At 40.2% G+C, this 12,266-nt stretch overlaps 1 protein-coding gene across 2 annotated transcripts in view; it reads left to right on the top strand.

Moving 5' to 3' along the window:
- LOC139416757 (teashirt homolog 2-like) overlaps positions 1-11,018 on the top strand; it is a 76,600-nt gene extending 65,582 nt beyond the window's left edge. The window contains exon 2 of one of the 2 annotated variants that reach the window (XM_071165800.1): positions 7,295-11,018. In XM_071165800.1, coding sequence (XP_071021901.1) covers positions 7,295-10,338 — 3,044 coding nt within the window. In that variant the 3' untranslated portion in view covers positions 10,339-11,018. The remainder of the gene's footprint in view (positions 1-7,294) is intronic. The other variant, XM_071165801.1, reaches the window with a different exon arrangement.
- Positions 11,019-12,266: the final 1,248 nt, after the last annotated feature.

Here is a 12,266-nt window from a genome sequence, read left to right as displayed (position 1 = left end):
TTGACATTTTGTGATTTCTGCAACCACTGCATTCTGACTTCATCTTATTGTTGCTGGTAACATAAGCGTTCTGGGTGTATTTATGACTGTGGGGGTGATGTACTGTATCAAGCCAAATAAACCATCTAGGCTATAGGTGGAGTGTGAGAAAGATCGTAAAAGTTATTTAGGCCTACTTAATTTACAATTTTTAAAAATACAGATATTTTGTGTCTTGTCTATTAACTTCCAGTAATAGTTAACTGGATCACATAGGCTAGGCAGTTTGTGAACCCTGTAAACATGTCCCTTCATTGTTTCGAGAAAGTATATTTGACTTGTTTGTCTTTTATACTATCTGTAAAATAAAGCAATGATTATTGAGTTTACAGTAAACTATTGGCCCGGATTAAAAATTAACTCATGTATCCATGTATCCAGTCTCAGATTGATCTAGATAAACAGCATACTGTAACCTGACTTCAACTGACTGACGTCTGTCAAATAGTACATCTCTGTCAAATATTACATAGCTGGTATGTCTCTCGGTCTTCTGACAGGCTTGTGCATTAAGCGTAAGTTAATGCTGTACATAATGATGACTAACCACTAGAAAACGTGTAGCCATCTTGCAGACACTATGAAGTCAACAACAAAAGTATAGTTTTAGTAGATATTTGATCAAAATTACAGTAAAGTGCTTCAGCCCCCCACAGCCTCTCTTTGAGATGTCTCCCTTCACACTACAAGGACTCCAACTCCATAGAGGGCTCTGGAGAGGAACCTACAACATATCTCACTTACCTTATTATAGAACTGAAATCTATAGGGACGACAACATGAAACTGCTCATTTACAACAATATATCAACAAAAGTCTTGCAGAATTTAGGGAGAAAATTTGACTCCAGAAGACAAAGTCTGTAGATTGCTTTATTTGCCAGACCTGTTTTATTAACATGTAGACTCTAGAAGCTGTATTCTTATGTGGGACACCATAGACGGACGGACACCATAGACGGACGGACGGGCCTGCTGTTTTATTAACATGTAGACTCTAGAAGCTGCATCCTTATGTGGGACAGCATAGACGGAGGGACAGCATAGACGGAGGGACAGCATAGACGGAGGGACAGCATAGACGGAGGGACAGCATAGACGGAGGGACAGCATAGACGGACGGGCCTGCCGTTTTTTTTTCTATTTAGTGTGCCATAAATCCGGGAGATGAAAATGTCATGGAGCAGGATCATTTTCCAAAGAGGTTTTGATTGCTATGAGCGTGTAATTGATTGTTCCAAGGACAGGGGGAAATCTAGAAATGTCATAACAGTCCTGCTTAGGTCGGTCCCACTGCCAGGCAATCAATGTGAAGTAAAAAGGGATATTGATTTGTGAGCTGCGAAAACTGTAGCTTGAGACAACCGGAGAGCAGTTCAGGAAAGTGGCACAGACCTGTCACTGGCACCTATGAATTGACCAATTTTCTGTGAAGATAGTATTACCTGGGATATTCAGGGTATTGCAGGCAGCTGTCCATTAGCTAACCCTGTCAGGCTGCTCACTGACTGCCTTGTCACTTTAATGAGGGAAATGTTGACCTTCCATGGGATAAATGTTGATATCTTTACCATTACAAAGTTGATACTAAAAGGCTAATAGTGGAAGTTAAATACTGTTACTGGGGAAAAACACAGAGTAATTTCAGCATGCTAACTTGGAAAATGCCAAGATTGTCATACATTTTTAAATGTTTGTATTTCTGTATTCTGACATGTTTAATACCCATTCAGTATTGTTTTAACTGGGGGGAAAAAATCATTCCTGTAAGTGTGAGAATATGATTTCTTATAGTACGTCTACCACTACCCATTCACTAGGCTATGTACTAAAATTGCCTTGGCTCAGAAAGTGACTGCTTCTCCTGGATATTCAGGCCTTGTTGTGCCAGGGGTCTGTTCTAACGGATTCATGTTATAAACACCTCAAGTAGCTGTTTGATGATGGACACCGTAGGTTTTTTGACCTTTGCATATCCCTGTCTGAAGATATACATTTGTAGTGACACAGATTGGAGGCTTTGCAAGGGTTTATGACATGATAAATCTCAGCCCTGGCATGCCAACCCTCTCATTTTACAAGCCTAGTTAGACTGAATGCTGCCTATACCAGACTAAAAGGCACAACATTTCCTCAGAAGGTCTATTTTGTAGTTTAGGAAACATTCCTAAAAGTTGATGATCACTGAAATTATGACATCATCAGTATTATTGCATCTAGTTTAATCTTGTACTGTATTTTGACAGTTGTAGCAATTGTAAACTACAGGTATTCAGTTGACAATTTACTACTAGGGTGGAGTGTTCCAGTATTGCATTGACACATTTTGTCATCATAAAGTTTTAGAATCTTAATTTGAGACTGTTTGCTACAGCAGGAAAATAATCCAGGAAATGTGAATTATTATGTGGATTATGCTTAATGGACATCGATGTAGGAGTTTCTACATTTTTTGTAAGAGAAATTCAAGTCTGAAATTTGGAAATTAGTGGAAATTACAATCTTCAGAAGCCTTTTCAAGCCTCAAATAGACTACAAGTTTTACATTTCCTGCCTTCCTGGAAAGTTATTCTGCAACAGGTGATCAAATTATGATCATACATTTGTATCAGATATGTAGACTACAATGTCTCTAAGTAGCATCAGAGAAGGCTCTGCCCTTGCATTTGATATTGCTAATTGGCATCAACCAAGGGTTGGCAAAATGGAGTTACAAAGAGTGTGATAAGTGGAAGTAGACATGTGGGTATCTTGGAGTCACCCCTGCCTGGTGCCTTTGGATGTTGATAACCAAAGATACTGTATATAATGACTAACTATGGGAGTGGTCTGTATTCCCGCATGGACGGGAGTGGAACTTCTCGCGTCACATCTTTTTTACTGATATTACTTCTGATCAAATGGGCAGGAAATGCTGCTGATAATTTCTCTCAATTTCGTCTGGAAATACAAAATATACTGAATGTAGACTATTCTCACATTCTGTTACTTTAGGATTTTAATTCCTTATAATTAATTTATCTTAAGTTTTTGTTTCATTAAATAGCCATGCTGAGTTTGATAGTGCTCTATGGCAGTGTAGATAAAGCTACTTGAACATAGTAAATTGTATCATCTAATTGCCATGAAATAACAATTTATTGGATGCATGTCAGCTCCATTGCTGTATGATTGCTAAATGTCTTAGTGAAATATTTATTAATGCTAATTCCTAATCCATGAATTAGTTAGAAGGTTCACTATCTGCATGAAGTAGGCTAAGTAAAGCTGTTCTGCTATATCTGCCATATGTCACCAGACAATCCTTGAAACTTCTACTTGAAAAAGCTCTTTTATCAATCAATATTTGGTAATGGTCGATATAAGTGAAAGGTTATACGGTAATTTTGAATTTGCCAAAAAAGCAATGTGCTATAATTGACTTCTGTCCATATTCTTTCAAGACTTTCAAAATAGAAGACTTTAACTAGAAGCTTGTCATAGGCGATAGTGTTCTTGTTTATCTGTGATAACTACAGTTGAAGTTGGAAGTTTACATACACCTTAGCCAAATACATTTAAACTCAGTTTTTCACAATTCCTGACATTTAATCCTAGTAAAAATTCCCTGTCTTAGGTCAGTTAGGATCACCACTTTATTTTAAGAATGTGAAATGTCAGAATAATAGTAGAGAGAATTATTTAATTTCAGCGTTTATTACTTTCATCACATTCCCAGTGGGTCAGAAGTTTACATACACTCAATGAGTATTTGGTAGCATTGCATTTAAATTGCTTGACTTGGGTAAAATGTTTTGGGTAGCCTTCCACAAGCGTCCCACAGTAAATTGGGTGAATTTTGGCCCATTCCTCCTGACAGAGCTGGTGCACCTGAGTCAGGTTTGTAGGCCTCCTTGCTCGCACACGCTTTTTCAGTTCTGCCCACACATGTTCTATAGGATTGAGGTCAGGGCTTTGTGATGGCCACTCCAATACCTTGACTTTGTTGTCCTTAAGCCATTTTGCCACAACTTTGGAAGTATGCTTGCGGTCATTGTCCATTTGGAAGACCCATTTGCGACCAAGCTTTAACTTCCTGACTGATGTCTTGAGATGTTGCTTCAATATATCCACATAATGTTCCTTCCCCGTGAGGCTATCTATTTTGTGAAGTGCACCAGCCCCTCCTGCAGCAAAGGACCCCCACATCATAATGCTGCCACCCCCGTGCTTCATGGTTGGGATGGTGCTTTTAGGCTTGCAAGCCTCCCCCTTTTTCCTCCAAACATAATGATGGTCATTATGGCCAAACAGTTATATTTTTGTTTCATCAGACCAGAGGACATTTCTCCAAAAAGTATGATCTTTGTCCCCATGTGCAGTTGCAAAGCATAGTCTGGCTTTTTTAGGCGGTTTTGGAGCAGTGGCTTCTTCCTTGCTGAGCAGCCTTCCAGGTTATGTCGATATAGGACTCGTTTTACTGTGGATATAGATACTTTTGCACCTGTTTCCTTCACAAGGTCCTTTGCTGTTGCTCTGGGATTGATTTGCACTTTTTGCACCAAAGTACGTTCATCTCTAGGAGACAGAACGCGTCTCCTTCCTGAGCGGTAAGACTGCTGCATGGTCCCATGGTGTTTATACTTGCGTACTATTGTTCGTACAGAGGAATGTGGTACCTTCAGGCATTTGGAAATTGCTCCCAATGATAAACCAGACTTGTGGAGGTCTACAAAAATTCTGAGGTCTTGGCTGATTTCTTTTGATTTTCCCATGATGTCAAGCAAGATGCACTGTGTTTGAAGGTAGGCTTTGAAATACATTCACAGGTACACCTCCAATTGACTCAAAAGATGTCAATCAGCCTATTAGAAGCTTCTGAAGCCATGACATCATTTTCTGGTATTTTCCAAGTTGTTTAAAGGCACAGTCAACTTAGTGTATGTAAACTTCTGACCCACTGTAATTGTGATACAGTGAATTATAAGTTAAATAATCTGTCTGTAAACAATTGTTGGAAAAATGACGTGTGTCATGCACAAAGTAGATGTCCTAACCGACTTAAACAAGAAATTTGTGGAGTTGTTGAAAAATGAGTTTTAATGATTCCAGCCTAAGTGTATGTAAACTTCCAACTCCAACTGTATGTATAAAACAATCAATAAAACATGTCTCTGTACTCTGACAACACTCCCTCTCCAGCATGGGGGGAAGAGGGTGTTTTGGAGGCCATCAATGATCTCAGTTGGCCAATCCAGAAGTTTCTCTTGTGGTTGAGGGTCATAGCACATTCGGGAATCTCTGGTGTGCTGCGTGGCTCCTTGTTCTCCATGTTTGTTTTGAAGTTTTGTGTCCCATGACCATCTTCATCCATTAGCTGGCAACCAGTTCACCTCTAGAGCTTGTCCTGAGGCACTTGTGAAATACTGATTTTAAAAAAACAGTATTTTTTTCCAAATGCGAAGGAGGATGACATTCTTCATTCTATGGGCTGACCCAGTGTTCTGTAGTACTTGGAGTGCTCCTTACATTCAGCATTCCATAGAGTACCCCTAAATCAAAGGTGAAATATTACCCACATTAAATGCATAGGTTCCTAAACAAGGCTGTTGTGTCCTTTTCATGTTTATGTAAAAGCACATCTCCCAAAATGCAAATTTTCCAACATGAATAAGAGAACATACTGCAAGATGTCTCTTCAAAAGTATTTTTTAAGTAGTTTGTTTTCATATTGTAGACTGGCTAAATTTGAGAGGGACCTTAATTCAACAGACAAGAGTTTGATTGTTTTGTATTGATAATAGTTTTACTGATTTAATTTACTGTATGAATATCTCATACTCCAGCCTTGTTCAAAACGGCTTAATATGCTGTATCACAAGTAATGCAAATTAGATGATGTTAAATATGTCAATTAGAAAAATTGTTGTTTAATTATCAGTTAATTGATGCAATAACATTGAGCCCCATGAGTGTGAACAAACAGGTGAATAATGAAATGGATAATTGCTGTTTATGAGACTGTCAAAAACAATATAACAATGTGACAGATTGCCAGCAACTTCTAGAAATGTTAGATAATGATCTTATGATAAATACATATTTTCAACAATTTACTGGTTCTTTGTTGTGCTGTGATTCATGTGTTAATAATTATCCAGATTTAGGTTTACATTTGCATAAAGAATTCAAATTTCACTGTCAAGAAAGACTGTCTCACTCTGTAACCACTTAAATGGAGACAGGATACATTTCATCTCATTTTGAAATCTGAAATGTAAGTAAACCCCTCATCTTGCAAGGCTCAGGCCTTTTCATTTATTCATAGAACACTTGTGGAATATTAGAATATCGCTCAGTCTTTGTAATTTGCTGCAACACAATCTGGTGGATCCAAGCATGGAAAGATATTATCCAACTGAGAAAGCTTCAGTTTTTTCATTGCAAGTTCATTGCAGTTTGGAGATACTCATAATCACTTTGGAATAGGCCACTTGCAATAACACTTAGTAAATCCCTACAAAAAATCAATTGCCTTTTGCCTGTCATTGGCCAACGATTGTTGTAAACATTTCAACATGAGGCAGGGAAACCTTTGACACAGCACTAAGTCAATGGCCCGCCGTGAATCACAAGGAGCTGTTTGACCTCTAGTAGTTTGTTAAAAAAGGCATGTGACATCCACACTGTTGATCCTCTCATGTAGCTCAGGCCTGCATTGTGCATGTAGCCTTGTGTGGATTTCACAGTTTCTCTGAAAACAGAACAAACAAAACCTCTTGTTTTGACGTACTTTGCATATTTTTCCACTCTTGGAAATATTTCAAATGCTCAGAAGTGATTGCAACTCAACTAATTTCCCTCTCCTATGGTGATTTCTTACTATTATGTAGTCTAAACAGAGATAGGGGTCTTGTAATGAATAACCTCGTCCCCAGGCTATTGGGCATATAAGCCTGGGATATCAACGATTCAAACTTGGCCTTAGAATTCTATGGTCACTCCCACTATGGGAGTTGCCTACTGAGTCAAGTATTTGTCATAATTTATCACATGACTGTGAGGCGTGGGGAGGGTTACAAGGAAGATGTTGTAGATTAAGCCAATGCCTATGCACCGGGAGTTTCTCCCGGTCTTTCTTTATTGGCTAACGAAGACACAGTTTGATGCGTTGGTCCACCAGATTTTCATTGGACGGAAGTGTCTGGGAACAAGATTATGTGAAGCGTAATAACAAAAGCCTCTAAATTGTATCTCTCTTTCTCCTTCTTTTTCAGTATACGAGCCTGATGAACATGGCGTCATGCGAGAGACCATCCCTGAGGATGACAGAGAGAATGACACTCCAACTGAAGAGAAGACGAGTCCCAAGGCCTCAGAGGACAAAGAGATGGACAACAAAAGCAGCTACAGCTACCAGGACTCCCCCGTCAGTGTCCTTTCCCATCAAGAAGCCGAGTTGGAGTCGCGCCTTAGCGACGCCAGCGATAGACTCTCACTCTCAGACTTCAAAAGTTCCTCACCACCTGAAAGCCAGAAGGACGAGGGGAGCAGCGGTTCGAAATACAAGGATGACATGCACAGCAGCCTGGAGAAAATGAGGGCCGCCTATGCTAACTTCCTCTCAGATTCCTACTGCACAGGGATCGGAATGGACTTGAAAATTAGCAAAACTCCCAGCAAGGCTAACTGTGACAGCACCAATGTTAGCACCAAGAGTGAATTTGACTGGCATCAGGATGCACTATCCAAAACCTTCCAGCAAACACACTCCCCAAAGCCTGTGTCCAAACCCAACCTCTTCAGCTCGGTCCACCTCTACAGACAAAGCAGCAAAGCAGGTGGGACAGTGTTTACAGGGGCCAGCCGTTTCAAGTGTAAGGACTGCAGTGCAGCCTATGACAGTATTGTGGATTTGACAGTGCACATGAACAAGAGTGGACATTACCAGGACAACAATCATGGCAAACCAAGCAATGCCTCCACATCCTCTTCCAAATCAAGGAAACGAAATTTGCAAGACATTGAAGGGAAAGAGGATGCACAGAAAGTTCTTAAGTGTATGTTCTGTGGCCATTCTTTTGAGTCCCTCCAGGACTTGAGTGTCCATATGATAAAAACTAAGCATTACCAAAAAGTGCCTTTGAAAGAACCTATTCCAGTACTCTCACCGAAATTACTGCCACCAGCAAAGAAACGGACCTATGAGGCCAACAGACCTTGTTCTCCTGATTCTACCACAGGGTTAGCTGGCTACAGCGAGGCCCAACGGTCCGCTGCTATTTCAAATGCTAACAGTAATCGCTATGGTTATCAAAATGGGGCTAGCTACACTTGGCAGTTTGAGACATGCAAATCTCAGATTCTAAAATGCATGGAGTGTGGAAGCTCACACGATACCCTGCAACAACTCACCACTCATATGATGGTCACTGGACATTTCATGAAAGTTACAAACTCAGCCTCTAAGAAAGGGAAACAGTTAGCTCTGGATCCCTTGGTTATAGAAAAGATGCAGGTATTAGCTGAGCCGCTTGCTAACGAAACTGATGGCGATAAAGTGTCTCCAAAAACATATTCCCCAAGGGTCCGTGAGAAAGATAGCCAGAGGGATGACACATTGGACAAAATGGAAGAAAGTGAAGTGAAAGATGACAAGGCAGACAGTGAGGATCAAAAGGCAGGGAACAGGGTGATTAAATATCGATATCTTCGTGAGGAGGATCTGGAGCAGCAGGGATCGTCAGGTGGTGGAGGGGATATCCTCAAGTCTTTAGCCAACACAGTGGCCTCTGCAATCAACAAGGCTCAGACTGGGACCCCCAGCTGGAGTGCCTACCCCAGTATCCACGCTTCCTATCAACTCTCTGGGATCATCAAGAGCAGCACTCATCTCTCAGCGTCTCCCCCCATTCAGATAAAGCACACATTCAACCACAAGCTGAGACCGATCGCCCCAAAGGGGAAGTTTCTTCAGGGTGCTGGGGGAGTTGACACTCCACAGCAACCGTATCGAAAAGCGGACACCAAGAAAGAAAAGATTGTCATTAGCGATGGTAAAGAACGTCTGAATATTAAGTTTGATCTGGTGGAGAATAATGACAGCGATTGTCAGGATGATTCCTCTACCTCTTCAAAGCTCAATGCAGGCTGTCTGAATGAAGGGAGTGATGTGATCAGAGGGAAGTTGAGCCCAGATTTCTCAGACAGAGGTAAGACACCAAGCCCTCCTGCCACCGGTGGACGAAGCACTACTTCAGAGCTTGTCAATGACACCCCGGAAATACTCGGCATAAACCCTCTAAGTGCACTGCAGTCAGTTCTGAACAGCCATTTGGGTAAAGCAAATAAGCCCACCAATTCAAGATCTGAAAATAGTAAACCATCTGCTCGCTCTCAATCTATATTAGCTGAACTCAACCAGAGTATGGAGAAACCAGCAGTGGTGCATGCTACCCCTGCTAGGAACAGCGCTAACATTGCCTTCCTGTTTGCTAGCAATGATCAGCCAATAGACCTGACAAAATATAAACCTAACAAGCCAAGTTCCTCCCATCTACAAACCTTTGCCCCAATGCCACAGAAACACGCTCTGTCTGACATTGCTGACATGGTCAAGGTTCTTCCTAAAGCCACCACACCAAAAGCCTCTATGCCATCAAGGATACCCACCATGAAACTGGAATCAGACGTGAGACGCTCTGAGGACGTGTCGGCTGAGGTATACTCGGTTCACAAGCGCAAGGGAAGACATTCGAACTGGAACCCTCGACATCTTATAATCCTCCAAGCCCAGTTCGTCTCCAGCCTCTTTCTGACTTCTGAGGGCAAGTACTTGCTCTCAGATCTTGGTCCTCAGGAACGAATGCACATCTCTAAGTTTACTGGACTGTCCATGACAACCATCAGCCACTGGTTGGCCAATGTGAAATACCAACTTAGGAAAACAGGGGGGACCAAGTTTCTGAAGAGCATGGACACTGGCCATCCGATCTTCTACTGCAATGACTGTGCTTCCCAGTTCAGGACACCACCAGCATTCATCTCTCACCTGGAATCACACCTAGGGTTCCAAATCAAAGATATGCGCAAATTGCCTATTGAGCATCAGACGAAGGTAGAGGAGCCAGAACTGTCAAAGGCTCTCAGTGTCCGTGCGACAGAGACGCTAGTCACAGAGGAGGATGTTGACACTAAGTTCAAATGTAAGCTGTGTTGTAGGACATTTGCTAGTAACCATGCAGTTAAACTCCACTTGAGTAAAACTCACAGCAAATCGCCTGATAACCATTCACAATATGTGGAAATGGATAAAGAGTAGGAGTTGTTCATTTTTGCTACCTTTTTTGTTGTTGTTCATTTTTGAAACACTGGTTAGATATTTCAGCCATGTTTCCAGTAGCATTGTGTAGTATGAATAAAGACATTGAAAACATTTGATTGAATATGACATGGACACACTGGCTAGACTAAACCCTAAAATGTTAAAGAATACACCAACTTATACCTTTGCACCCTTCTCAAATGCATCACCAGTAATGAAATGTATTACTGCTTGAAATATAATTGCTAACGTTTGCATGCAATAGCTCTGGCTATGACTACTATTTATTTGTATAATATGTCAAGTTTGAATTGTATTATTACAAAGACAATGTAATGGATAAATGCATCTCCAATGCCACACCTTTGTAAAATATGCAGCTGTTTTAAACAGGTAGCCAGACACATGTTAACACATTTATAGCACTGTACATTGAAATGTACAGTGAATTGCTACGTAAAAATGTTTTGTGTTTCATTGATAGAACAGAAAAGCACTTTAATAAATGTTAAATCAACAGTTTAGACTCAGATTATGTACATGAACCCAATAAATATAGACAGGTTGGAAACCAGGAAAAATCAAATATAAATGGGTTTCATTTTAAAAGGATGACAGTGAGACAAATGATACCTGCACCTTTTTTTTACCAATTGAAATAAAGAATTAACATTTGATACCAGACTGTGTTCATTTTAAGTTTTCATGAGTCTCCTGTACGTCTCCTGAAATATTGTAAATTAACAATATATGCGTAGATCAATGTGTGGTCGGGAATGACTGTGTTCTTCATAACAAGTAGACATTTTCTTCAGCTCTTTTATTTCACAGCTATAAAATATAATTGCCTGCTAAATTCATAAACATTTTACACAATTTATCTCTCTTCTTTCCAGCAATCAAGTCCCTCAATTACCACCACCATCAAATCTCTGTTTAATAACAGGCGGCTGACATTTGATGGCAAATGGAGAAAAGCACATGGGCTCTATGGTGATTTGAATACTGTGACACCAACTTGCCCTCTGTTGGAAATGAGCAGGCAATCACAATTGTTCATCAGATGACTCCTAATGCAGTTAAAGTATTCAGCTATAATTTCTTCTTGCATTTATAATTACTGTCATATACCACACACCTCAATGAGCAGATTAAAGCTATAAATTATGTAATGCCTCGCCTCACCAATGGATCCCCTAATTCGTCTGTAGAGCCATTATGTTGTAGAGCAGCAACTTATTTTAAATTGAGACCAGCACAAATGATCTAAGATATGGGAAGATTATAGTGGGAAAACGGATTGAAATATTCAGATCATTAATGTGTTTATTCATGGAAATTAAAATGTGAGATTGAATTGTCTTATTAAAGAGGAGATATGCCTCAGTACTGCTGCAGTTGTAAGCATTCAGAATGTCACAATTTTGCTTAAGTTCCTTTATCCTTTGTGAAATTACTATAGAAATTCACTGCAGTATTTGATGTGGGACAACAAGCATATATAGTAGTCTGGCTCTATCAGCATAGCATGCTAGTGATCAACATTAGGTTAAGGCTTACCATTGATAAAATGCTGTCATCAATGCAATCAACTGGATTGTTTCTTACCTTAATTTGGTCTAATAAGTCAGTCACATTGGTGATTTGTTACTGTACAGGGAAGTGATACACTTAGGAACATGTTTCCATCACATAGACTGACCAGATAAATCCAAGGCTATGATCCCTTATTGATGTCACTTGTTAAATCCATTTAAATCATTGTAGATGAATGGGAGGAGACCGGTTAAAGAAGGATTTTTAAGCCTTGAGACAATTGAGACATGGATTGTGTGTGTGTGCCATTCAGAGGGGGAATGAATAGGCAAGTCAAAATATTTAAGTGCCTTTGAACGGGGTATGGCAGTAGGTGCCATGTGCACCGG

Source organism: Oncorhynchus clarkii, chromosome 9, assembly GCF_045791955.1.
Source record: "Oncorhynchus clarkii lewisi isolate Uvic-CL-2024 chromosome 9, UVic_Ocla_1.0, whole genome shotgun sequence".
NCBI classification, from domain to species: domain Eukaryota; kingdom Metazoa; phylum Chordata; class Actinopteri; order Salmoniformes; family Salmonidae; genus Oncorhynchus; species Oncorhynchus clarkii.
Note: the sequence above shows the minus strand (reverse complement) of the source record. Positions and strands in the feature narration are given on the sequence as shown.